Here is a 25,849-nt window from a genome sequence, read left to right on the forward strand (position 1 = left end):
CCAATAGTTCAGCCAAAACGATAGAGTTTAATTAGCTCAGTAGCTTAAAAAAAAACATTAATACATTTGTTAAAAAGAGAAACTACAGCTTGATGAAACTGTTTCAAAGGTATGCTTAAACAGAACTATAAAGTAAGGATGTAGTTGAATGATACCTTGTCTAATATAAATACAAAAATACACAAAGAAGTCATGTCCATCATGTCCACTCGTGATTTATCAGTTCCAGTCATGTTTAATAAAAGTCCAATGATGATTTATAAACTACTTTTTCTTTATTTAGAGTGTAAGTAGCTGAAGTCAGTTTTGAATTCCTTTAGTTTCATCATGCATAAACACTTTCTTATCATTGTGATAGGCATTTCCGTAAGTTGGAAAGCTGTGTTTCTCCAAAACAGTCTTTCGGTCATGTTCCCGAACAAATGGCTTAGTCTCAAAGGCGTTGACTGGAAGCTTTTGAGATGAGCCGACGGACATCTCAGTTTGAACTGCTTTGTGGATGACTGCTTTCTGTCCGTGTTTCTGGTTAATTGCAGGGAGGGCAAGCTGCTCCCTCTGCACCTTCTTGTCTTCCCACAGCTTTAGTAGACGCCGCTGGTTATTTGTCATATCCTTGAGATTTTGCTGCAATGACTGCACTTGATCCTCCAGCAGTGTTTTAGAGGTGACTGTGTTTGCCAACTCTGATGTCAAATCATCAATGGTTATACTCAGTTTCCCAGCCTTGTCCACCAGAGAACTGCACTCACGCTCCTTTTCATACAAGTCCATGATTATGTCCTTTGTGGTCTTTCCATTGAACGTTGGGCTGCACTCCAGTCCAATCTCAGTACGAAGAGACTTCACTTGTTTTCTCAGCTCCTTGTTGTCCATCGTCAAAGTCTTCCATTTCTGTTTCAGAGCCTCAGTTGTTCGCATCCTGGACTCGTACTGCCTCAGCTTCTCTCGGAGGACACTTTCCCTGTGCATGGCATCGTCTCTTTCCTTTCTGCATTTCTCCAAAAGTTTCAACGTCTCAAATTTAGAAACCTTTTCCACTTTCCCATTTGAGCTGGCCATCCTTTTGGTAAGATTTCCCAATCCCAATATACAAAAAAAAAAGAAAAGAAACTTTAAAACAGCATTTCTTCTTCTTTTAAAAATCTGTTTCTCACAAGCTGTTCAAATAATCCCTGAGCATTGTGTTGGCTAAATCCTCTTCACAAGCACGAGCAGACACATGAATGCCTGAAACTGAGGCAGGTGACATTTCTCTAACAGGGTTATCTGTTTGACAGGCGGCTCCTGTGTAACTCAAAGCTGGGGCTAGAATGACCATTAATTAGGGCGCCGCCATCCCTTTGACACCGTTTCAAGTGACACCCATTTTTTCCCCTTTTTTGTTAATTAATCTGAAAAGTCTGCTCCTCTTAATCAATGAAAATATTGAACACAGACTTCACACAGGGCTTATGAGTGTAAGGTGCTAACAACAAGCAGGCTTTTAACAGAAGCAGGCTTTACATATATAAGTAACATTTTCCACTGCAGGTGATCTCTGCATCCAAACACTGACACCGCAGATTCTATCGGTTTGCTCGAGCACACGACAGTTTAGATGGATGAGTTGGGAAAAAAAAACGGTAGCAGCAGCCAAATGTCCACTTCCAAAGTGAGATGCTCTCTTTGAAATGTAGAAGTTATACCTATTAGTAACGATCTCCCCCTTTAATATTTAAAATGTGCAGCTGTTGAAATGTACTGGCAGCCATTAACGCTGTGAGGGGCTGCTAGAGGAGGGTCACGTTGTCTTACACGTGTAGAGGTGAGTCGAGGTTGATACGGGCAAGATTCAAACAAAACCAGAGTCACTTCACATTTTGTACAAGGATCATGAAGAAGACACGCTGCTGAAAACATTCTTTAAGAGGACTCAGTTTTGTGGTCATGTATGATCTTGCTCTTACAGTTGACTTTGTTTTATTGAAGGATAGTTAGTACCCTGTACTGTTCTGTCTGTGTAATGTTGTGCTTGTTTGGGACTGTTTTATGTGTATATTCAGTATTGTTGAGTTTTATGTCTTTGTCTAAAGGTCCATCTAGGGGCGGGCATTGCAAATTAGCTTAGGCTATAAACGCTGTAGTGTGGCAATGGTTAACTTGCTCCAAACTTGTCCCTATACAAATAAACATGAAATAAAATAAATTTAATAACAATATTATATTATCAGAAGCTAAACAGACACTAGTTATTGAACCTGCTGTGACATCATTTAATTGGAATGAAATCAATGTCATACCTGTTTAACCAACACTTTCCTGTTTTAGGTTTTTGTGTTTTTGAATGGGTTTTAGAGGTGCTCATTCAAATATTTTATCCCATTTGAATTCAAGATTTTTTTTTATTTGTCACATGCTCATACAGATGTGCAGTAGAACAAGTCTAGCTGTTATCCCATTTCCAGTGTAGAAAGAAATGTAATAAAGAGGCACATAAGACAAAAGAAAAGTGATCTGTTTATAGAGTTTATTTGTGAAAAGGTGTGCTTTAAAAAGGCTACAGGTTGACTGTAGATTCATTATCACAACAACGATCATGTCGTTAGTAAAAGGTGGGTTCAAAATGAATCAATGAAGGTTTGAATCTCTTACGCATGCAGCACTTGTTGAGACTGAACAGATTAAATTCCACATAACAAACATTGGTTGTTAATCAAACAGAGAGTTAAACCAGCTATTAATTCCCCTTAATATTTACACTTGGTCTTTGGCATTAGTCCAGGGCACTTAGGGTTACTTCAGTCATATATAGATACAAAAATTCCATTTGTACATAACAACTCCCAGCCTTGAATATGTCATCTACTCGTATCATTGTTTTGTAGTTTATATAGACAACTTTTTACAAAAAAAATAAAACAAGCCGGTTCCCGATAACCCAATAAAAAAAATGCATATACAGAATATCTTTGAGACTTGTATTCCAAATGTCAACGAAAGAACTACAAAGTAGAAAACTAAAATTCTAAGAGACCGTATGTGCAATGTGACACCATACCCTATTCATCTCAAAGGAAGTTTAGAAGCCATCCCATTAGAAAGAACATACTTGGTACCAGTGTTCATTTTCAGAGGTCACGCAGTGGAACCGAGCAGAGACACTGGGTTATAAGGTCTTCAGCGAGAGCGTCGTCCAAGTGCAGGTGAAATCCAGACGACCCATGACCTCATCACCACAGCAACCCGACTCTCCCCGATAAGGCAACAGGAGAATCTGCAATTTTGAAGAGAATAACACATGCTTTGGGAAGGAGAAATCATGTAGAGGAAGTCCGGTGTCAGATGTTGAGCTTTAGTGGGTCAAAGAAGAAGAAAAAAAAAACCACACTTAGGCATAGGCCAGGAAAAATAGGCCAACGATGTAGAGCCGCTGAAGTAAAGGTTGTTTTATTACAGGATCAAAAGTGTGATGAGATAATCTTCGACCATAGGAAACCCCTTACATAATTTAAAGTAGTACAACGACAAAATCATAAAGGTCAAAACTGAGAAATGTCATTGTTTTTGGAAAATTATATGACACATTTTATTTTATAAAAAAGGGGGAACAGTGGCAACTAAAGACTTTACAGTTCTGAAATGCTAAGAGAAAACACCTGAGAGCATCCCAGAGAGGACACGTCTGGAATAATTCTGTGAACACAGCTTATTAAACCCCCCCTCGTGTCTCTTGGTCCAGGCTGAGTTATGGACTGAGGTAGAGTGAAAAAGTGTCCCGTGGTCTGACGAGTCAAAATGTGTGCTAAAGGGCAGAGGGACCATCTGGATTGTTTTCATCCGCCCTCAGTTCCAAAGCCAGCAACCATGATGGTATGGGTAACCTGCATGTTTCTGAAGGCACCATAAATACTCAACCATGTATACAGGCTTTTGGACCAACATGTGACAACTTCCTTTTCAGGGAAGGCTTTGCTCATTTTAGCAAGACAATGCCAATCCATTTACTGCATGTTTAACAGCCTGGCTCTGTGGTAAAAGAGTTCGGGTGATAAACTGGACTTCCTGCAGTCCCGTCTTGTTGCTCAATGAAAATGTGTGGAGCATAAGACAAAGGAGACCCTGAACTGTTGAACAGATGAAACAATACATCAAGCAAGAATGGTAAAAACATTCCACTTTCAAAATGACAGAAATGAGTCTCCTCTCTTCCAAAACCCTCACAGAGTGTTAAGGAAGATGGCATGCTTCAGAGTGGTAAACATACCCCTGCACAAACATTTTGGAAGCATGTTGCTGATATCAAATTTTAAATTGGCAAAAGATCGTTTTCGTCCGAAAACGATGCCATTTCTCAAGATTCAACATCCTTGTGCTAGTGTCATTAAAATGAGATTTGAGTGGTTTTGCAAATCCTCACATTCTGCTTTGATGAACAGTTTACACAATGTCACATCTTCTTAGGAAACAGGGTGGTACAAAAACAGACATTTGAAAGTGGCAGCCGGAGGAATATGACTTACAGGTATCAGGTTATAAGAGTGTATTTACACAATGGGATCATGGCTTTAAAAGGATGTGTGTCACTTTTGTTTACCTTTAAACAAAGGCTCTCATGTGGAAGACGTCACCTGGTCTGAAGTAGAAATTTCAGCGGGTTCTGGTTTGCTGAAGAAATAGGCCTGGAAAAAGAAATGAAGAAAAGAGTGTAACCAAACCTGCGATAAGGCAATTACATCATTAAGAGAGACTACTAATCAATCATGGACTGAAGCTGGTGTGTCTGGGACTAAGTGTTCAAGCAGAGAATAAAGCTGTACTGGCAACCATTCATTTTGGTCAGCCTTCAGACACGGGCTTACATCTTAAGACTCATTACGTGAATGTCACCAGCTATACGACACCTCTGTGGGCCTGACAGTCTTCACATTAACAAGTGCACGTTCCCACACCAGTTAGCAAACCCTGTCACAATTTCCAGAGAGGAGAGACTCCCGGGAGGGTACTGAACTTGATACCATCAGGTCCCAGAAAACACACAGAAAGAGACACACAGAAATGTCCCTGCGCTGTTAGTGTGTCGTCTGTGATTGACAAAGACAAGGTGGGTCAAGTCTTGGCCGTGCTACTGAGATCATCCTGGACAAATTGGAGTGAGTCAATCATTGTTGTTATCTACACCAAGATGGACGGGAAGGCTTGAATCAGCTAGATTGGCAAAGATGGAGTTTGCCAAAAGCAGGACAAAGAATGATATATCCCGTTTCCTTACACAGATTTATTTTCCATTTCTCTCAAATTTGTAATTAATCATGAACCAATGAAGTTACGTGAAATCAGCATCACAGCTATTGAGCACTATTACCTTGCAACCGACTGCAAGCAGGACGTTGAGCAGAGCGATGGTTGAAAGGATTGATATCATGACTTTGGGATGGTCGTCCCTGACTGCAGGCAAGAAAGTCATGACAAGTACCGAGCCGGAGAGACACAGAGCCCCGACGATGGAGCACCACCTCAGCCACTCATACGGGAGAATCCATAGGACCTTATGGAGGAAACGACAGGGCATTATGGTGTTAGTAGTGTTTCATGTAAATACAACTTATACAAGGCACAAGCAATGCTTTACATTAAGGTCAGGTGTAATATTATGAAATCTTTTTGCATGGTGGAGAAGAAAATGATACGTTCAAGCTGTGTAAAATCTAATTTTAACTTTTGTTTTTGAGCTGGGATGATGTCTCACAGTCTGTAGAATATGAAATAGAGCAGTATATTGATTATTACACCTACGTACATCCCTCATTATTATTTGAGCTCTTACCACTGCTGGAATGTAAATCGCGAGGGAATATCCGTACACACATACGATCTCCATGAAGGAATATGACACCAGGCTCAGGATTTTGTTGTTCCTCCACAGCAGGGTACCCCAGAGGGCAAGAGGCACCAACCAAGCATAGCTGAAGATGGCCGTTGCAGCAATGGTCACTGGAAAAAAAAAAAAAAAAGAGCGTAAAAAAAAAATTCCTCTTTGATGAAACTTGCAGAGGAAAGCGGTCAAAAAAACAGCACTCACCTTTTCTAAACTCGGGCGTATACTTATAGTTTGGTTTGCCTAAGTGCACCAGAAAGTTGGATATGTTTCCACTGATGGCGATGGCAAACACTAAGGTGGTGCAAATCCAGAATGGTCCTGAAAGCACAAATATCAAACATTTTCATTTGTGTGGTGTTTGTCGAAACGAGAATATAGATACAGCCAAAAAAAAAAACTGGAACAATGGTTTCTCATACTTGCCAAAAAAACCACATCAAACTTTTACAAAGTAGAACGTTAAACCGGTTATGTGCTTACCAAAAAGATCAGGATTTCGACGAAGGTAGACGTGAATAAAGTTCTTTACAGGCCATGGCCGCACTGATCCAATGATCCTTTCCTTTACCTGAAAGAAATGATCAAAACCAATAAATTATTATTATTGTATTTACAAGATAACAATAATCAGGGCTTTTAAATCTTTAGAATAAGTTGTAAACATGTTACGTGATGGGTCTCGATGTCAAAGAATTGTTGGTAGTACTCAAACGTCCAGAAAGGGATGCTTTTCTTTTGTCCAGAGAGAAGCTTTGGATTGAAGAGAGAAGAAATAGAAGACGTTTCTTGAATAATTAATCTTTGATGCAACACTTAGTAGGGCTGGGAAATATATCGAGTTTTTAAGATATATCGATATATTTTCAAACAAGATATAGGGTAAGACAATATCGTTAATATGGATATAGTTTATGTTGCATTTAAATAACGTAACAGAGGTGCCAGTTCACCTTTTTTCTCATCTCACTGATGATGACTGACTGTCTGTCCCTCTTAACCCTGCTCCTCCTCTCTCTCTCTTTTATTGTATTTAAGGAACAGTTTTATTTTATTATATTACTTTTTAAATTCACAAACAGGTAGTTTATTTTTCCATGTGTTTTCACTGTTAATAAAATACATATCGATACATATCAAGATATGACTTTTGGTCCATATCGCCCAGCCCTCACATTAAGCAGTGTAAAACAATGCATGTCAGTGTGATCCAGACCTCTGTCCTGTCATCACTGGTCAGTGGGTCCTCTTCATTTCCACCAGGAGAGTAAGCTGCAGCTCTTTTCGGTTTGCTTCCTTCATCTTCGATACTTATGGTGACTGCATCTCTGTTTTCTTCCAGCAGATTTCCAGCTTCTTCAAAAGCTATTGCAAAAAAAAAAAAAGGTAAATTCCACGTTATTGCATACCAATGCATGGACCAAGTGTAACTTTGTCAAAGGGTCAGGTGTTAACAGATTGTGTGATGATGTGTGAGTGTTTACAAGGTGACACGGACTTTGTGAAAACAGCATCAGTTATGCAAAGTTTTTTTTTCTCATTATACAAATAACTATGAAGGACTCTCACCTTGAAACTCAAACGCATCCTTTGTAGACGCCATTTACAGGAAGTCACTCTTTCAGACAGGAGGATTGTCTCTCAGGATGAAAAGGTTAATGTTGCACCAAAAGGCAACAACTTCACTTAGTAATCTGTGATGAAAGAACCACGGCTTTATAATCTTTCAAACCAAATGTGTTTTTTTGTTATCTGCGTGTTGGTTTTAAAAGAGAAACACTGTTTATAAAAGTTAGCTTAAGTTAGCTCGTCAACTTCTCTCCTGACAGTTCATCAACCAGCTTAATTTGATGCCCGACGTAATATTGCTGCCTATTGAGCCTTTGTTGTATAGACATATCCGGCCCACTCTTTCCTCTTAACAACACATGCTTACCAAATTATCCTCCAAAAGTCATGAAATCATTTCAGCTCTCTCAGCTAAGTTAGCGTTGGGTTTGGTTGTGATGCGTGGAACAGGACGTAGTGGTCATGTAAACAAGACTTCTTCTGGTTTCTAAATATTTCAAAGTAAGAGCTCGACCCTTTATTAGTTCGGCGAGTAATAGACGGTAATATGGTGTAATATGGTGAATTATAGCTCATATTTAAAGAGTTATATTTATGTAGGGGGAAAAGGGCGTTTTTTTGTTTTCTTTTCGTATCTGAATATGAGGTGTGACTTAATTTGAACTTTTATTTTGAAGTAAGCAAACATACAACTCCACTGCGAGAGCTAGCGCTGCATGCTTCAGCGGTGAACTCTAAAGAAATGCAGTCAGTACGCGGTAGTTGTAGATAATTTGGAGAGAAATGGTGCGGAATAAGAGGAGAAAGTCAAAAGACAGACAACCGTAAGACGCGTGGGTCATTTCTTCCTGCTTCAGCTTAGTTAAGTTAAGGACAATAGATTAGCTAAGTGGCTATCTACCTCTGTGGGGGGGTTTACAATGCATCAGGAGTTCAGCAGGCTGACTCACTCAACTTGCACATTTTGAGAGTTTTGTCCAAACAGCTCAGGGGGGGGGGAAGAGTCGGGGGTAAAGATGGACAATGGCACCATTTATGTCCGAGAAAAAGGCAGCCTTCGTCGTGTCAGTGACATAGTCTTGGCACAGCCAAAGCCAGTGTCGTCTTGCAGAAGGACAAATCCGTTTGTGCTGAGAAAGGAGCACTTCATATTCACCTACAATGCAGAGGGAAGTCTGAGGTACACAACAAAGTCCCTCTTTGACATTACTCTGCTATTCGTGGCTGATAATATACACCATGTGGACTCTCTTGTTGGCTTCCCAGAGCAAATAGGAGACAGGCTTTTCACAGCAGCAGAGGAGAACCGTGTGTTTTTAAACGCAGACATTTCTCCAAAAGCCCTGCAGCTGTTTAGTGATGCATATGGGGAGCTGGTGCTGGGATCACTGTGTCTGAGAAATAGGTGAGTATCAACATATCTCCATCCTTTTTGAAGTTGCCTCCATCAAAGACAGCCACATCTTTTTGCCTTCTCTTACTCCTGCAGGTTTCCACTCTTGCACGAGAGGATGAGTGAAATCAAAACATTTCACAGTTTGAAGTCTCTGGACCTGTTCGGCTGCAGACTGGGCGACGATCATGAAATTTTCCCGCATCTAACATCCAGCTCACTGGCCAGGTAGTACCAAGAATCTGAGGCCCCCCAAAAGACAGGAAGTAGAGAATTTACAAAAGCTGATAATAACATCTCTGCCGTCTCTTTTTTTCAGCAGCCTGATTCAGCTTTCCATCGGTGGGAACAGTCTGTCGGACGTCGGCCTACAAAGACTGACAGCACCTGTCCGCATGATGAGGAAGGGACTGGACTGTCTGCAGGCTCTTGACCTCTCCTGTTAGTAATGTATTACATATTAAATGTAGCTACTTTAACAACACCAAATCCATTTTTAAATACATCGACAATAACCTTTTTATAATTATAAAAACCATATCAATGATTTTATTTCTTCTACAGATAATCCTATCTCAGATCGAGCTTTAAGATACCTCACATGCCTCCCCAAGCTCGAAAAACTTGATGTATCTGGCACAAGGTTCAAGGTACAGGAATAATGACTGTGATTAACACTTGGCTCAAACTTACGGTGATGCTGACATCTGAATGTTTTTTTTATACCTCCAGCTTTGCACAACATTGAAGAAAACCATGTGGGACCAGCTGGGGCTCATTCATTCGGAGAAACCATTGGACACTTTCGATCACACCAGATGTAAAACAGAAGGTTGGGCGGAGCAGGTAAATATCTGCAGACACTGATGGACATCAGCGATAGTAAACACAATGTGTCTTTCAAGCATCATTGTCTTATTTTAGGCTATGTCTTGCAGAAATAGTGGAAGTTGATAATTCATGAACAAATCTGTTGTCTAACATCTAGATTGTAAACCAGTGGGAAACAAATAGCTCACACATGCCAAAACAGAAGAAAATTGACGAATCCAGATCTTCAGCACTTCGTTTTTGTGAGTTCAAACATCTACATTGTGTTCACATGTTATTTCAAAAGCCTTCCTTATCATTATCACACATAACCTTTGCTTAATCAATGTCTTTGTTCTCTAGTTGGCAGGCAGAAGTTTGTCAGAGATGTTCTGAATGCAGCCCCTTTGGTATGTGAGAGCAAGGAAGATGTCAATAAAGAGAGACTGCATTTCTACAGACCTGCAGCGAACAATCCCATACCAGAGAAACACGCTTCATCTGCAACTAATCATCAAGGGAAGGGTTTCCTAAATATCAAGAAAAGGAAGCGTCAGTCAGAGACGTGTGACAGTGCCAGTCAAAGTGTTCCAACGAAGCATTCGTCCTCATCCGTCCTAACAGCAGAGGACGTGGACTTGTTAAACTGCTACTGATGCAGGCGAGGGTGTGGCATTCCACAACGAGTGTGTCAGTGAGCTTATTGTGCGGGAATGTTTTCTACATTACTCACCTGGTGAACTGTGAAGACTTGACCTTAGATACAGGTTGCATTGTTTTTATATTGTTATAAATAAAGCCTAGAATTTTGTTTGTGTCACCTTGCTTGCTTTTCATATCTTTTTAAATGGCTTACTATGTTTTTGTTTTCACACAAAGCTCCTTGAAATTGTCATGGCGAGTCATGAATTTTTCCTCCATGACCTCACCTGACATTTTTTTCCTGCCAGCCTCTTAAGTACAATTTCCATGTGAAGTCAGGGGAAGCCGATGTGCAAACACAGCAGGTCAAAGTCAGGAATATAATCCACCGCAGTGAGTGTAAGTGGGTGATAATGTGTATATCCTGTGACCGGCAAGCAAGCTGGTGCGATCTTCTTGCACATAATGAAGCTGCGTCAGACTGTTTTGTGCCCACCGATATTTCTTCTGAATACATTCAATTAAACAAAGTGTTGGTTTAAAGATCATTTAAAAAAAAAGATGAGCTCCAAGGGGGGGTGGGCTGTGAGGTGCTGTCTGGTCTGTGGTTGTCAAAATTAGATTTGCACATTTTAAACGCTTGAACATCATTGGGAAATGTACACAAAACTCTTGGTAAGAAAAAGTGTGTACGCATATTTTTTTTTTTTTTTTTTTTTGCGTGCAGATTATACAATTGCACTCTGAATGACTTTGATGACAGACTGTGATGTGTAAAATCCCAGCAGTTCCCCCCTCACGACAGAGCTGGAGGTTATGAGCACTCCAACACAGTGAAATGTACAAAGCGGGTTGACAGGGGGCCTATCAACACATTTTTGCCTTAGGTCCCCCAGCAGGTGAATTCAGCCTTACTGGCTTTATAACTGCTGCGTCTCTAGCCTGTCACAGTCAGATTTCAATAATATATTTTATAGACAAAGCTCTGAGAATATTCACACAAAACAATGTGAATCTCTGAAAAATGGCTGCAGGCTGGAAGGAAAAGTGGAAAAAGGAGCCCAATATGCTAAAATAAGACACTCTAAGGTAGCTGTGGAATTCAAAATTGGACTTTTCAATGCCACTTCCATTTGACAATCACAGTTTTGGATGCTGGGTTGTCGCATTTGTAAACCATCCGACAGCTCAATACCCCAAAACCTGTCGTCTCGCAGGAAACCAGCGCTATTTTCTGCAGTCTTGTATAAATAACTGACTGCTGAGTGGAGAAAAACAATGTTTACATCCTTTCAGAAATAAGTGGTCACCACTGCTTTACATGTCGAGCAAAAGGAAGCACTAGATGCACTGCTGGAAATAAATGTAAAACTGTAACTGCAGTGAAGCTGCTCAAATCTTTATTTGTATACATTCAAAGGCTTAGAATATCTTAACCTGTAAGGATACTTTGAAGTCAGCCTGCTACCTCATAATGCACATTGCACTTTTATACCCCCCTTAAATATTAACCTTAAAGAGACTAGTGCCCTGTCCTCCTTTCATACAGCTCTATGTTGAGTGCTTTTATTCTGCTGTGTGGAGTGTTTAATGGTTTAATAAAGTCACATTGTTTAAATGTCAATGGACTTGAGCTTGTATAAAGTTTTCTAGTCTTCTGACTACTCAAAGAGTTTTTACACAGCAGGTCACACCTACACATTCACACACTGATGGCAGATTTTGCTCTGTAAAGTGACCATCAGAAGTACCTAATCCCATTCACACACATTTATATGACCAGATGAAGCAGCGGGAGCAGCTTGGGTTCAAATGTTTTGCCCAAGGACACATCGGGCATGTTGCTGCAGGCGGGCATGTTGCTGCAGGAGCTGGGGATCAAACCCCCAACCGTCCAGTTGAGACGACAGACTCTACCAACTGAGCCACAGCCGCCTGTGTCGTCTTGTGTTTTAAAGATATATTTGAGGTTTCTACCTCTGAAGAGGACGTTTTTCCTTGCCACTGTAACGTTGCTAAATGTTGCTTAGTGCTCATGATGGATTTACGTTAAGTCTTTGTGGATAATGTAACGATGGTTAAGGTATTTTACCTGCTCTTTTGAGTCTTGCAGTAACATTTGTTATGACTTGGTGCCGTATAAATACATATTGATTAGTTGATGAATGTCTGCCATTGTAGTATTACTCTCCATTATTTCTTCATTTCCACAGCATAATGAAAAAGTCACACCAATGTCAACAACTTCTCTTCTTTGTATTTTATTCTGATCCATCATTAGGCAAACAGACATCAGTAAAGCAGACAGACCTAGTGTATGTTCCGTCACTATAAATTAAGATTCAAAGCAGGACATTTCATTGTAAAATTCAATATCACCTGGAAATCACTGCAGTAGTAATGTAAAAACAAACTGGGAGAATCTGCCATATCTGCACATATCTATAGAAAACTCAAGTTAGAGAGTTAAACCTGGATCACTTCATTTACACAAACCATTTATTTTTTAAAAGTATTCAATAAAATAAAGCACACCACCAGACAACTTTGTAGGGAACCAGACAAATCAAAATGTAGGGAAAGTCCAAAACCCTATTTTTTCCACAATCCCTTTAATGCCACAATCATACCAATATATAGAGAAAAAAAAAAAACTTCTGATGACTCCAGTTTTAGAAGCTTCAAAAGGGAAACGATGCATTATATCAAAATGTGCCGAAAGTTACTCCTGATTAGACCGCAAGAAGCACAGGTCTGGTGCCAGAGGATAAAAAACAAACAGGAGGAAATCCCTTTTTCATTTTTTTGTTTACTACATCTTTGGCTTCTAGATGTTGGACTGGTCCAGGTTCACTTTGGAAGGTAGTGGCCCGGCCTCTTCCTCTGGCCCTTTGGAGGTGATGATCAGCAGGGAGGATGCTGGGTAGGGGATCAGTTTCTCTTCCTTTGTGAACTCTTTGTCTCCATAGATGCTCAATTTCTGAAAGATTAAAACAATAACACTGTTAAAACATGTTTTACATGATCAATATTTAAGGTACTCAAAAGTAAAGTTTGAAGTCTTGCATTTAACTTCTATTTGCATGCAGAACTTCTGCATATCCAGCACTCTGCATCTGACATTAAAAGTGTTCAGCTCTGGTCTTTAGCCTGAGAACTCTGCAGTGACAAACACACATTTTATTTTTTAGAACGTCCTTATTTCACGTCCTACATGTTGAAACGCCACAGGCATGAAGCCCTGTGATTGGCCTGCTGGTGGCATCGCATTTCTATCATTTATCCATCATAGTAAAAATTAAAAGGAAGAAAACTGGAACCATATTTATCAGCTTCACATTATACACTCTGTTTCATTTGTCATGGTTTCCTGTACCCAAACAGAAGAGAATGAATTTAAACTAAAAACTTGAATATCAATAAAGGACTGTCTTATCTTATGTTGTCGATCCGGAAACTGGCGCACTACCAAGTATTGCAAAGCTATGAAGACACATGACACACTAGTATGTAGTGCTCAAGATGGTGTAGGCCACTACAGTGTGGCTGTGTAGCTGTAGAGTCGACAAAGAAGTATAAACCAGGATTTTCTGATCCTGGACAGAAAAGGGTCCGGGACAACCTCATAAAATGACAAATCTAAAACTACAGCATCCTGACATTTCACCCGACAAACATTTAAATGCCTAACTTGCGTTCGCTTTGTTATCCAGGGCTTCAGGAAATGTCTTTAAAAAAAGCAAAAGACAACACAGCACTTACCTCGACAGGTACATACTGGTCTACTGCTGTTGCCACGGTGGCACAGCAGATCCAGATCAGGACCAGCACAGACAGGATCAGGGTAGTGGTAAGAATCCACCCTGGTAGCCATGAGTTCCTGAGGAAGCCAGAATAAATATTTAGCTTTGGTGGGAGCAGATACCTGTTGCTGTAAAGATCATACTCTCCTCAGCAAGTTAAACACTTTCATACTGCAGGTTGACACGGTCGAGAAATGTTTGCTAACCAACCTTGAAAGGCAACCGAAAAGCTTGTACTCATCATCGTAGCTGCGCTCCCCGCTCAAATCTCTGTCCCTCTCCTGGATGAAAGAGCGCTGGTATTCTTTGTAAACTGGACTGCCAAACCCGGGGACTTGAGGGGGAAAAAAAAATGATTCAACAACAAATCTAATTCTTTTATCACCCATGTTGTCTTAATGTCCTAAAACTAACATTTTCTCAAGCCTTCACTTTATACTCTACATGATTTGTTTCCATTTTCACATAAGCAACCAAGTACACCACTGTCACTGTCTGACCGTAATGATGACGATGGTTTTGATATTGATGATGATAGTAATGACGATGGTTTTGATATTGATGATGATAGTAATGACGATGGTTTTGATATTGATGATGGTAATGACGATGGTTTTGATATTGATGATGATGGTTTTGTTCGACAGCGACGATTGTAAGATGGTTTCTATACTGATTAGAGCTCTCAAGAACAGCCGTCAGTGTTGTGCTTTGCCTCTGTGTAATGCCTGTCAGCACCTGTGTGTCCAATCAGGCTCAAAGCTGATCGTTTGCTCTTACCGACATTGTTCCCTTTTTTCTAGATCCTTGCTTGTGTTGTTCTTCCTCTCTGATGTGCGTCGCTTTGGATAAAAGCGTCTGCTAAGTGAATTGTAGAATATCCTGTCAACTCTCTTAATGACGGTTGGCCTTTCAATTCTCCTTCTCCAAACTTTACACTTAAGTTGTCAGAAGAACCGACGTTGTGAAGTTTTAACTCATCAAGCTGGGGGCCAAATGCTTTCTCTGAAGATGTCAACCAGTAGAGCTGGTTGAATGACTGAAAAAAAAAGGTTTTATCCCATGCTCATGTTAGTTAAGAAGCATGTCATTCAATGCAACCATGTGGATCCTTTGTGTAGTTTGGGAAATCACAAGTGGTCTATGACACTGAGGATTGAAAAAATCCTCAATTTTCTTTATACAAAATGTGACTTTTTAAAGGGGTTGGGGGTTCCTCGAGAATATTACAAACTTCACACGTTAAATGGATCTTAAGAGAACGCGTGTTCGTCTTACAGCTTTTCTCCGGCTCTTCTTTGACTTCTTCGTCCACATAAAACAGGGAGAAAAACTTGACTTGTGGCTCAGACTGTGAATCCAAAAAGACAGAACAGGATTGTCAACAATGTCCTCCACCTCCACACAACGAGCTCTTTTGTTTTGTTTTTCATACAGAGTATCAAACAGCTTTTTTTTTTTCTCCCTCCTACTGAGCAACACCACCTGGAAAATGACGATTTTGCCATCATCCGCCTGGAGGTAAAACGTCCACGTGGAGGTTATAAAGCTGTGGGCCTGACTCATTATGTCGCCCCAAATCCCTCTGACAAGACTTAGAGGGTACAGCAGGTGAATCCTTGGCATCATGGCCTCCAACTGGAAAACAAAACAAGCAATCCTAAGCACGCTGTTCTTTTTTTAAAAAATTATTATTATTCGTATTAACACAGACTGGAGAGAGACATACCTGCTCATTTCGTCTCTCGGCAAATGGAAGCTGATTCTGACAGCCCAGGTTGCATGCATACTGCTCATCAGTCTGGGAGTAGGCCTCACGACAGGCTGGTGGTGAGAGTTAAGATGAGAGAGCAATATCAGGATAACAAACAAGGGACAAAGCAGTCTTCACAGCGAGCCCTGCCTATAATGGATGGGGTGTGTAAACATGATGATTATATATATGCAAAAAGCGCTGATGTAATGCCCTGAATTGATTTGGCATAGACAAGTTGAAGATGTGGACTAAGTGCATGACTTACTTGATTCACACTCGGATTTGGTCTGATTCAGATCGTCACTGTCACGGACAAACTGACAAATGGAGAAGAGACGGCAGCCTCTCTGACAGGCGTACAGCTCGTCCTCCTGCAGAAAAAACAACAACCCACAGGGACCAGTTGAATGCAACCCCGTGGACAGTACGCACTTTCAACTTTCACACATTTGTCATCCTTTTATTCGACAAGGCGAATGTCACAGGTTGACTTCACTTCCCTAAAAAAAAAAAAAAAACTGGGCAGCAAAAGGCCAGCAGACATGACTTTTCCTGATAGAGGTAAGTACTCACCGACGGATACGTGTGCAGACTGTACGTCATTTCACACGACTTGTGACAGGACGCTGTGTTTCCCAGCACGCTGTTGAACACCTCCGACGACGCCAGTGTGCGCGACAGCAGGGCGAGCTGTGCTAAAACACGGACAAAGAAAGAAAGAGTCCCCATTTTGCCTGCGAAAAATCTAAACAAACAACAACACGCTCTTCTTCTTCTTCTTCCTCCTTAAACGGTTCGTGAGTCTCGCGGGAACTTAAGCGCTCGCGAGAGTGGTGATGAATATCTCGTGATGTTCATGGACTCCTCGTAAATGCCTCAATTCTTCTGAAAGGGGAGGAGATATCAGATTGTGCAGATGTACAGGAAAATTAGCAGTGCAAAAAGTATGTTTTTTTGTTGTTGTTTTTTTTTTTTAGCTTTTATCTTATAACATGGCCCCTTTAAAAAACAGTTTTGTCAGATCTAGAAGAGACATCCTGTGCCAATGTAAGCGTAACATATATAACTTTGCTTTGTGTTACTTACTTGTCCAGTCAATGTTGTACTTTCATACTTATCATTTCCAGCAGCAGTAATTTTCTTGATTGTCAATTAAAGATAAAAAAAAAAGATCAATAACATTTATCATTATCTTTATCTTTAAAGAGGTAATCAACATTGGACACAAATAAAATAAAAGTGACAAACATAAACCCAAATTACTGCATGTGATCATACACTTCTTACAGGGGTTCAGAAACTTGTCAGCTCGCGAGCCCCAAAATAAGGTGACCCCAGACTGGGACCCTCCCGCTGTCCCTGGAGATGGTAAAAGCACATTTTTGTGCACAGCTGCGCGCACACACTCTTGTGGGCCCACCAAACACTGGCAACACAAGAGAACAATCCAATACAGCCGCCCCACAACTCCAATACTTTGCATTTCCATGTGTTCATAGCAGCAGACACCTATAATGTCGCTGTCATGCTTTTGTCCAGATATGTGTTTTACTTAAGGTCTGCAAAACCAAGGTTCCCCTTCATTTCCACTGTTCTTTAGCCTTGCAATGTGAGAATACCAATTATGAAACTGCAATATCCAAAAAAAATCGCCTTGTAGTTTAGTTTTCTGTTTTTTTTATTCATATAATTACGAAAGGTAAGTTGTTAGATTTTTACAACATACTTCCATACCTTGTTGTTACGTTTGACCGTCCAAACAAGGGTATTCTCTGTCATTTCCGACAGCACGTAAAGGCACCCGTAGACGCTTCTATTTACCATCCACATCCAGTTGCAGCTAGCTTCACCAAACAGACTTTTGTCGTAGTTGCGTTTATGATATGAAAGGGGAATTTTGGATTAGTCCAGAATCTACGAATCCGTCGGGCCAAACCAGCCATGCATTTCAAATAAGCTCTTTGATTTCAGACATGTAAAAGAATTAACAACGCAAGGTAAATATCAGGAAGCTAACAGGTAGCAGCTGGACACAGGTAGGTTATAGGTTTTTTAAACCTCACTAGTTGTGTGAGAATGGACAAGTTCGTAGTCAGGCTGTCAAAGGGGGAATCACCGAAAAAAGCAAAAAGCAACGAAAAGGTCTACAAACAAACTACTATTGAGTCTTTACGGGTGAGCATACAATTACTGATTTGTCAAAGTCTCTGTTAACTGTGCCACATATTTACATCACTCATTGCCCTTGTGTGTTTCCTACAGAGGGTTGTTGTTATTGAGGATATCATGCGCTGTAAGTCCATGTTGGAGCTGCCTGAGCAGAACAAAGACAACCTGCTGACAGCCCTGACAGAGCTGAGCAAGAAGATCCCATCCAAGGAGGTGCTCAAGTCCACCAAGATAGGTAGACCAAGGAAACCAGCGACACTTATCACAATGCACTCCTGATGGGAAAAGCACAAACATGTGTATCTTTCTGCTTAGGACATGGCACACACTGGAGAGTACGGTGGCCCTGAAGTGCAAAACACAACGACAAATCAAAAAACACAACAACAAATAAGAAAACACAACAACAAATCACAAAACACAACAACAAATCAAAAAACACAACAACAAATAAGAAAACACAACAACAAATTACAAAACACAACGAAAAATAAGAAAACACAACAACAAATCAAAAAACACAACAACAAATAAGAAAACACAACAACAAATAAGAAAACACAACAACAAATTACAAAACACAACGACAAATAAGAAAACACAACAACAAATAAGAAAACACAACAACAAATTACAAAACACAACGACAAATAAGAAAACACAACAACAAATCAAAAAACACAACAACAAATAAGAAAACACAACAACAAATTACAAAACACAACGACAAATAAGAAAACGCAACAACAAATCAAAAAACACAACAACAAATAAGAAAACACAACAACAAATTACAAAACACAACGACAAATCAAAAAACACAACGACAAATAAGAAAACACAACAAATAAGAAAACACAACAACCAATTTAAAACACAACAACAAAACAAAAAACACAACAACAAATAAGAAAACACCACGACATTAACTTTAGTTGTGTTTTGTGATTTGTTGTTGTGTTATCTTATTTGTTGTTGTGTTTTCTTATTTGTTGTTGTGTTTTTTGATTTGTTGTTGTGTTATCTTATTTGTTGTTGTGTTTTATGATTTGTTGTGTTTTCTTATTTGTTGATGTGTTATCTTATTTGTTGTTGTGTTTTTTGATTTGTTGTTGTGTTATCTTATTTGTTGTTGTGTTTTGTGATTTGTTGTTGTGTTTTCTTATTTGTTGATGTGTTTTGCACTTCAGGGCCGCCGTAGTAGAGCATTGAAGTCTATTTAAACTTGATGAAATGAACATACTGTTTGGTTACAAGTCCTGAGTTAGCTTTCACATTAGTCAGAATTCAACATGTCACAAAAGTCAGAATTTATCGCAATAGAAATAAAAGAGTAAACAAGAATTGCTTTGTAATTTAGCATTGATTAATTTTACCAATTCAATTCAGCCTGGAGTTTAATGGATAGGCGATGAAGTCTATTGATGCTGGCGGATGAAGCTCAAGCTCTTAGTGCAATTAATATCGCATATCCTGCAGGCCAAATAAATAGAGTTAAATAAGTTTTTCATTTCAAGGTGTGGAAAATAAAATAAATCAAATTACACAACTGCTTGACAACTCAAAGAAACAAACAGCTGCTGTATCACTGTTGTATTTTTCTAATTTGTTCTTGTTGGACCCTTTGTTAAATTCCCACTGCACTAATTAGTTCAACCCATGATGAAAACCTCTACCTCTCTCTCTCCTCTCAGGTCACACGGTCAACAAAATGCGAAAGCATCCGGACCCTGAGGTGTCTTCATTTGCAGCAAAAGTTTACACAGACTGGAGGACATTCATTGAGGAGAATTCCAATAAGCCGTCTATTGAGGTGCGCTCCGACAAACAATCTGAAGGACTCCGGAGCAACGCAAGAAGACTGATGTCTGAAGCTCTGGAGGTCAAGGTAAGAAAGAGCGTCTCAGTATAGTTATATTCATTCCACCTCTCATTTACGTTTAACCTTACGTCTACATTACACTGGTTGTGATCTTTTTAGATTATAAAGGAATGGAAACGCTACAGTGTGTGGTCAAACACCTAGCTCCAGTCAAAATTGTTATCAGTGAATGGCATCAGAGATATAACCCATTGCAATGTTGTGGATTTAAAGACATTTACCAAATCGATAGAATCTGCTAAAACGCAACACACTTAATCCATGCAGCAAGCAGCACCTTAATGTTTTAATAGATTTATATACATTTGTCAACTAACACTAGCTTCTCCACCTTGTTCCTACATAAGAAAACAGCAACATGGCTGCAAGGACATTGAAATCTCCTTATCTATCGATCTGCTAATGAAGACGTTTCCCTTCTATCTTTGTCCAACCTTCAGGAAGAATCTGGACTTATAGACAACATCGAGAGGGAAGTGTTTCATCAGAGCTCCCGGTTGGTCAGCAGCTCATACAGGCGGACTATTCGAGCACTGGTGTTTGCCTTCAAACACAACCCTGAAATCAGAAGTCAAGTGAAGGACAACACACTAACAGTCAACCAGCTGGTGTCCAAATACAAGAAATAGCTGATAATGAAACAGTCCGAGCCTCAAACGACACAAAGAAGACCATGTTTTACTTGAAAAGTTCAGTTTTTTTTTTTTGTATTCAAAACAGGTTTTTTTAAAAACTTTTTTTAAAATTCTCACTTAAAATATAAAGAAAATATAAAATATATTTACAATTGATGGCACATCAGAAAGTTAACACTGTTTTTAAACATGCATGTTAATCGAGCTCACTAGTATGAAAAAAAAAGTTGATGTGGATTATAATGCCATTCTTTGGAACTTGAATCATGAACTTTTTAGTTCTTGTAAAAAGTCTTTTATATTGTTGGTGAACATTTTTATACAAAATATGACAAATTCAGTGTTGAAGTCCTTTTTTTTGTTGTTGATACAACCATATTATGTGAAGAGGGTACTACAGCAGCACCAGCCAGATTATGGCAATCACCATGAGAATCACAGCTAGAACACAGATGCTAATGAAGACGATGTCGCTCAGGTCATGAGGCTCAGCTTTAGGACCCTCTGTGTCACTATTATCGACACTGTCAGTTTGCTGGTTCTGCTCCTCCAGACGACGCTCCTCTGCTGAAATGATGGACACCGATGCTATCTTCCGCAGGGCATCACACTTCACCTTATATTCCTGCACATTCTGCCGCTTCCCATCCGAGAAATCGATGTAGAGTTTGTTTACCAGCATGGTGATGTTCCCATGTTTCTGTAAAGGGAAAAGGAGTTTCAGGCAGATTAACAAATCCATTTAATGGCTAAAGCTTGGTTGCACCAGTAAGGAACATGATACCGCGGCTCCTCACCTGGCTGGCAGTACCACAGTTGACAAACTGGGTGAGTATCTTGTAAGAGGTGGCTGTCAGCTGGGCCGCACAGGTTGGGTTCCCCAGGTAGATCCTCTCGCGCTCCAGCTGAGGTAAGGACTGCTGCGGTATCAGAATGGTGAATTCTGATCTAGTGCAGCTAACATTGACAGGAACCACTTAGAATGCAGGGAAGGGAAAAAAACAACAACTCACTGTTAGATTTGAAAAGTTGTATAAAAAGGAATGACAAGGAAAATGCTATTCTGTTCTTTCCAGAAAAAGTTTACTATGTTGTGATAAAATCTGAGCATCAAGCCTTTTAAAAAAACTTAACAGGCAGAAATGGGCTTCCAAGAGACGCCTTCTTAAAAAATGTACCTCCAAGATAAGAAGCAGTGAAGCCTCTATGAGCTACATTTCGGTCCGTGCTGAGCACCACCAGCAACTTGTTACTCTTGGAGACCAGAGAGGGAGGCTTCTCTCTGCCGCACCAGCGCCCCAGCAGTGTGTCTGTCTGACTGTCCCCGTCGTAAACTGCGATGGAGTCGTAGTCGCACTCGTCCGACAGACTGTTGCGGTCCTCCAGGTCCATGATGGGGAAGAAGAGTTTGATGCGGTATCCGGCTGCTAGAGTGATGCTCCAGTGGCAGTTGATGTTGTTTGGGTAGATGTTTGGAAAATGGGGGCTGCTGAAGTCGCCACTTACAGCTGACAGAAACTGCTGGCATTCACCTGGTGATTACAAGTAATCAGAGAAGTTAATCAAATCACTGATCAATGATCATTTAATAAGGTAACCATAGTACAGTAAACTTGAATAACAAGGTTGTCCTTCTTTATTTCTTTTTGCAATTTATGTTTGGGCTTTTCATGCCTTTATTGAGATATAGAACAATGGATAGAGTTGTAAACCGGGGGGGGGATATGGTGGGGAGTTTAGCCACAGGTCCAACCAGGGTCGCCGGCCTTGAGGAAAACAGCCTCAAGGCTGGATGAATGCTTGGAAAACAAACCACCAGACCACCGACACCCTAATTGTTATCTCTTTTGGTTGTGTGCTACAGTCCTTAGTGTGTTAGCTTAGCCTAGCGCACTGACTGGAAATTTTCTAGCCTGGTCAAGACACAAGGTAAATACACATACAGACAGACAAAACATCATCAACATTATAAAAGACAACTGTACCAGTGTCGCCACAAGGATGACTGGTATCGTACAGAACTATGACTGGGATTAGTCAACAGCATGATGATGGAATGCTGAGAATCCTTCAATCAGCAGATACATTTGTACATTAAGTTTCTCATAAGTGTTAACTTTACAAAACATTACAAAATAACTCACTTGCACTAGTCCATCAAGGTTTTTTAAACAGTATTCTCAGGGAGTCATTATATGCAACTTTAAGCTTTTGTAAGCTTGCCTTTTTAAATTCAGTAGTTTATGACTCATTGTCCTTCTGCAACTACTGTACATTTAAGGATTTGTAATCTTCTTGGTTAGACAAAGTCAAACGAGGACAGTCTGCACTCAGCTGCCTAAAAAGTTATCCAGCAGTGTTTAACTTTAAATCAAGTCCAGGAGTTGGCTAGACCACTCAAGGACTTTCACTTTGCAGACTTTTGTCTTATTTGTGGGGGGGCTGGTGTGAGACGGGGAATGAGCTCTGTTCTGCTCCGAGATAGCGATCCACTTTGAAGCAGAAGTGTTCAATTTTCTTTTCATCAGATGACAGCGTCTTTTGTGTCATGTTCTAGATCTTTCATGTGCCTTTGTTTCAGACTCTCAGTGTTAGATAATATGTTCTTTTTCTTCTTGCCACTAACATCATCTGAATCATTGATTTCATTGTTTTCTCTTGTCCAACTCAGCCTAACTCAGTTTTTGTCAACATTTCTATGGCCTTTAGCAAATATATATCTCTACAGTGCACTTTGGATTTCATGGTAGCTTTTCTCTTCTGAATGGCATATGAATAGGATTTTTGTAAACAAAGGTTGTTTTATGTAATTCCTGACAATGCTGCAATATGTGACATTGATGGTTTGTTAAATCTTTCTTGCAGTTACAGAGAACAACATGTTGAGGTAGTCTGAAAATAACTTAATATAATGCACTGTTAGAAATTGTCAAGTGATTGAATAGGCCAAAATATCCTACCAGAGTAATAGTAGGCCTTGAACCCACGTCCACCAATGTTGAAGTCCGACTTGAAGACCACCAGAAGCTGGTTGGAGGTGGTGACGATGTTCAGGGGTTTATCTGCCCCGCAGTATTTGCCAAGGTGGCGGTGGGTGACTGTCGGGCCATCAAACAAGGCGACAAAGTCAAAATTACATCCTTCATTGTCTTCCAACTGGAAGTCCAAGAAGACCAAGGTGACCACACTGTTATTGGACACGTGGATGGCCCAGGAGCAGTCTGCATTGTTACTGTACTCCCGAGGATACCCTGGACTGGAGATGACACCGGAAAGGCCAGTCAGGACACCACCACACATATCTAGAGAGGATGGACGACAATACAAGGTTAGCATTACCATGACAACTTTTGGATTGACTGACATTCAAAAGAAGGACCCGTAACTTCAGGGATCTCTTCCTGAGTGAAAAAACTTTCTCTTGCACACACTGAGAACAACTGATTGACCTTCATGCTGTTTACTGTAGCATTTCATCAACTTTTTGATGGACTGTTCTGAATTCTTGGGACACATTCATGGTCCTCAGAGGATGTTTGAATTTAGTGTTCCCCTCACTGAGTGAAACAGCTCGGTTGCACTTTGATAAGATTGCAATGGAACATGGACTGATTTCGAAGATCATTAGACTGTGAAAATGTTTTTTTCTGTCTGTGGTTTGCTTTGAAATTTGGTACACGCATTCAATGTCCCAAGAGGATGCACAACAATGACTTGTGTGATACCCAAACTAAGGGAAATATCTTTGTAACTACTGGAGAAATTGCTTTGAAATGTAATACAGATGGCCAAGGACTCTTGAAGATGAATCCTCCAATATTTTTGCTGACTTCCTGCTTCCTCTAGCAGCACCATGAGAATTGGCATTAATGTTTTTATGCTAATGTCTCAACAAACACTGGATACATTGCTTTAAAGATCAGTACACACATTCAAATTACCCAGAGGATGATGACTATAAGTCTACATTGCCATCACATGATTGGTTCCCAAAAGGTTTAACTACTTGGCCCATGCCTCTCAATTAGCACCATTGTCAGGTCAAATGTTCATGTTGTCCTTTATTTTTTAACGTACAATAAACCTGTTAAGAACTAAAGACATTCCCATCTTCCTCGGATTTACATTTTTGTTCTTGTCAGCATGTAAACATACTAAACTCACATGATGAATGTGATCGCATGCTGATAAGAGTTTTCAGCTCCAAGCACCCATGTGCCTACTAGAGCCACTGTTTTCCTTCCTGTTTATGTATAATGTTTAGGTGAGGTCTTAGTTATCCAGTAAGATATTAGCTTGAGGCCATGAGGTACTGAACTGCCAGAAAAAATCATGTCAAGTTTGAGGTGGTTAGCTATGAGATCCCTGTCACATTGCATCTTATGACTTACCTTTTCTATAGCCAACACTGAATCCCCTCTGGGCCACATGGCGGTCTGAATGGAAGATAATCGACATGACATTCCAAGAAGAGGTAAACTGGGGCGGGGAGATGTCCCCACAAAATATCCCGAGGAGGTTCCCCTCATCCTCAGATATGCCATTGTAGATCTTGATGTAGTCGTAAGCGCAGTTGGCATGGTACTCCAGTTCAAAGTGGTGAAAAGTAAGGAGGACAGAGGAACCCTCTGCTACGACTATTAGCCAGGAGCAGTCAATGTTGTATGGATACAGGCCTGGAAAGTTTGGACTGGAGATATTCCCAGATGGAGCAGAGAGGATCCCTCCACATTTGACACCTAATAATTGCAAGAAAAGTATTTTAATTTAAGCTCCAAGAGAAACGATACCAAGTTGTTGAGGCTCTTTCCTTTGCTTAATTATTTATGACTGTTTTTCTAGCATCCTGATACAACCTCTGAAAGTAAATTACTGACTTTGAGGGATTGATATCAAGATCTCTTTACCTTAAAGATTAACTGCCCCCATCAAATTTAAGTTTTGCGGCATCAAAATAACAAATAGCCACTCACCTTTTTTAGAACCAGCCTTGTCAACAAGCAGGAGTAAATGAACCAGTATAGCCACCCAGAGATTCATGTTGTTCTTGTTGATTCAGCTTCTGTCACACCTCAGCTACAATACATGCAGAGGTAGAGAACGGCAGTGTCAGAGCGCACAGCCTTGAGACATCAGCAGCAGTGCCTGCAGAGGTAATAGGACTTTGAAAAATTCATTCACGGCCTTAATGAGGAACCTGATACATACCCAGGACATGCTTTGCCCTCTTCGCTAAATTTTAATGACTGATATCCAATGAGCAGGGGTGGCTTGTCAGGACACTGTTTGGAAAGACGCTATACATTTTTAATGATGGTCAAATAGACACACGCTGA

At 40.2% G+C, this 25,849-nt stretch overlaps 6 protein-coding genes across 7 annotated transcripts; 2 read left to right on the forward strand and 4 right to left on the reverse strand.

Annotated features, from left to right (window-relative positions):
• Positions 1-92: 92 nt before the first annotated feature.
• zgc:113691 (uncharacterized protein LOC503529 homolog) lies at positions 93-1,171 on the reverse strand. Its single transcript, XM_020628014.2, has one exon. It carries the CDS (start codon positions 1,057-1,059, stop codon positions 301-303), a length of 759 nt encoding a protein of 252 aa, XP_020483670.1. The 5' UTR covers positions 1,060-1,171; the 3' UTR covers positions 93-300.
• A 1,321-nt stretch (positions 1,172-2,492) lies between these two features.
• yipf1 (Yip1 domain family, member 1) lies at positions 2,493-7,548 on the reverse strand. The gene is made up of 9 exons (XM_020630168.3): positions 7,424-7,548; positions 7,071-7,219; positions 6,527-6,607; positions 6,338-6,425; positions 6,059-6,175; positions 5,804-5,970; positions 5,342-5,524; positions 4,574-4,658; positions 2,493-3,253 (listed from the first exon to the last, which is right to left on the reverse strand). Exons 1-8 carry the CDS (start codon positions 7,455-7,457, stop codon positions 4,590-4,592), a joined length of 888 nt encoding a protein of 295 aa, XP_020485824.1. The 5' UTR covers positions 7,458-7,548; the 3' UTR covers positions 2,493-3,253; positions 4,574-4,589.
• Positions 7,543-10,436, forward strand: lrrc42 (leucine rich repeat containing 42). 2 transcript variants are annotated; one of them, XM_029276501.2, is made up of 7 exons: positions 7,543-8,828; positions 8,913-9,044; positions 9,139-9,257; positions 9,381-9,466; positions 9,549-9,662; positions 9,805-9,889; positions 9,990-10,436. In XM_029276501.2, exons 1-7 carry the CDS (start codon positions 8,440-8,442, stop codon positions 10,280-10,282), a joined length of 1,218 nt encoding a protein of 405 aa, XP_029132334.1. In that variant the 5' UTR covers positions 7,543-8,439; the 3' UTR covers positions 10,283-10,436. The 2 variants fall into 2 exon arrangements, with proteins under 2 accessions (XP_029132334.1, XP_020485811.1); XM_020630155.3 differs by having other exon boundaries at positions 7,952-8,828; positions 9,136-9,257.
• A 2,077-nt stretch (positions 10,437-12,513) lies between these two features.
• tmem59 (transmembrane protein 59) lies at positions 12,514-16,638 on the reverse strand. Its single transcript, XM_020630383.3, has 8 exons — positions 16,401-16,638; positions 16,093-16,198; positions 15,801-15,895; positions 15,557-15,709; positions 15,350-15,422; positions 14,282-14,405; positions 14,031-14,148; positions 12,514-13,248 (listed from the first exon to the last, which is right to left on the reverse strand). The coding sequence occupies exons 1-8, from the start codon at positions 16,554-16,556 to the stop codon at positions 13,096-13,098; spliced, it is 978 nt and encodes a 325-aa protein (XP_020486039.2). The 5' UTR covers positions 16,557-16,638; the 3' UTR covers positions 12,514-13,095.
• Positions 16,639-16,981: 343 nt separating this feature from the next.
• tceanc2 (transcription elongation factor A (SII) N-terminal and central domain containing 2) lies at positions 16,982-20,853 on the forward strand. The gene is made up of 4 exons (XM_020630104.3): positions 16,982-18,002; positions 18,090-18,231; positions 19,691-19,884; positions 20,319-20,853. Exons 1-4 carry the CDS (start codon positions 17,904-17,906, stop codon positions 20,505-20,507), a joined length of 624 nt encoding a protein of 207 aa, XP_020485760.1. The 5' UTR covers positions 16,982-17,903; the 3' UTR covers positions 20,508-20,853.
• A 54-nt stretch (positions 20,854-20,907) lies between these two features.
• On the reverse strand, positions 20,908-25,553 carry cdcp2 (CUB domain containing protein 2). The gene is made up of 6 exons (XM_020628079.2): positions 25,487-25,553; positions 24,905-25,252; positions 23,474-23,815; positions 21,692-22,045; positions 21,311-21,489; positions 20,908-21,213 (listed from the first exon to the last, which is right to left on the reverse strand). The coding sequence occupies exons 1-6, from the start codon at positions 25,551-25,553 to the stop codon at positions 20,908-20,910; spliced, it is 1,596 nt and encodes a 531-aa protein (XP_020483735.2).
• Positions 25,554-25,849: the final 296 nt, after the last annotated feature.

Source organism: Labrus bergylta, chromosome 4 (genome assembly GCF_963930695.1).
Source record: "Labrus bergylta chromosome 4, fLabBer1.1, whole genome shotgun sequence".
Classification (NCBI taxonomy): domain Eukaryota; kingdom Metazoa; phylum Chordata; class Actinopteri; order Labriformes; family Labridae; genus Labrus; species Labrus bergylta.

What these genes read in the sequence shown, in the direction of transcription:
- zgc:113691 (XM_020628014.2), bottom strand. Translation starts at nt 1,059, where the DNA reads ATGGCCAGCTCAAATGGGAAAGTGGAAAAGGTTTCTAAATTTGAGACG.
- yipf1 (XM_020630168.3), bottom strand. Translation starts at nt 7,457, where the DNA reads ATGGCGTCTACAAAGGATGCGTTTGAGTTTCAAG. An exon ending in TTGACATCGAGACCCATCAC is followed by an intron (nt 6,426 to 6,526) that starts GTAACATGTTTA and finishes CATTTCTTTCAG; the next exon opens with GTAAAGGAAAGGATCATTGG. An exon ending in TACGCCCGAGTTTAGAAAAG is followed by an intron (nt 5,971 to 6,058) that starts GTGAGTGCTGTT and finishes TTTTTTTTCCAG; the next exon opens with TGACCATTGCTGCAACGGCC.
- lrrc42 (XM_020630155.3), top strand. Translation starts at nt 8,440, where the DNA reads ATGGACAATGGCACCATTTATGTCCGAGAAAAAGGCAGCCTTCGTCGT. An exon ending in ACATCCAGCTCACTGGCCAG is followed by an intron (nt 9,045 to 9,135) that starts GTAGTACCAAGA and finishes TCTTTTTTTCAG; the next exon opens with CAGCCTGATTCAGCTTTCCA. An exon ending in ATCTTCAGCACTTCGTTTTT is followed by an intron (nt 9,890 to 9,989) that starts GTGAGTTCAAAC and finishes TTTGTTCTCTAG; the next exon opens with TTGGCAGGCAGAAGTTTGTC.
- tmem59 (XM_020630383.3), bottom strand. Translation starts at nt 16,556, where the DNA reads ATGGGGACTCTTTCTTTCTTTGTCCGTGTTTTAGCACAGCTCGCCCTG. An exon ending in AGAAGAGCCGGAGAAAAGCT is followed by an intron (nt 14,406 to 15,349) that starts GTAAGACGAACA and finishes TTCCCCCTCAAG; the next exon opens with TCCCCGGGTTTGGCAGTCCA. An exon ending in ACCAGTATGTACCTGTCGAG is followed by an intron (nt 13,249 to 14,030) that starts GTAAGTGCTGTG and finishes TTAATCTTTCAG; the next exon opens with AAATTGAGCATCTATGGAGA.
- tceanc2 (XM_020630104.3), top strand. Translation starts at nt 17,904, where the DNA reads ATGGACAAGTTCGTAGTCAGGCTGTCAAAGGGGGAATCACCGAAAAAA. An exon ending in CTACTATTGAGTCTTTACGG is followed by an intron (nt 18,003 to 18,089) that starts GTGAGCATACAA and finishes TGTTTCCTACAG; the next exon opens with AGGGTTGTTGTTATTGAGGA. An exon ending in GCTCAAGTCCACCAAGATAG is followed by an intron (nt 18,232 to 19,690) that starts GTAGACCAAGGA and finishes CTCTCCTCTCAG; the next exon opens with GTCACACGGTCAACAAAATG.
- cdcp2 (XM_020628079.2), bottom strand. Translation starts at nt 25,553, where the DNA reads ATGAATCTCTGGGTGGCTATACTGGTTCATTTACTCCTGCTTGTTGAC. An exon ending in CAAGGCTGGTTCTAAAAAAG is followed by an intron (nt 25,253 to 25,486) that starts GTGAGTGGCTAT and finishes TGCAATTATTAG; the next exon opens with GTGTCAAATGTGGAGGGATC. An exon ending in CAGTGTTGGCTATAGAAAAG is followed by an intron (nt 23,816 to 24,904) that starts GTAAGTCATAAG and finishes CATCCTCTCTAG; the next exon opens with ATATGTGTGGTGGTGTCCTG.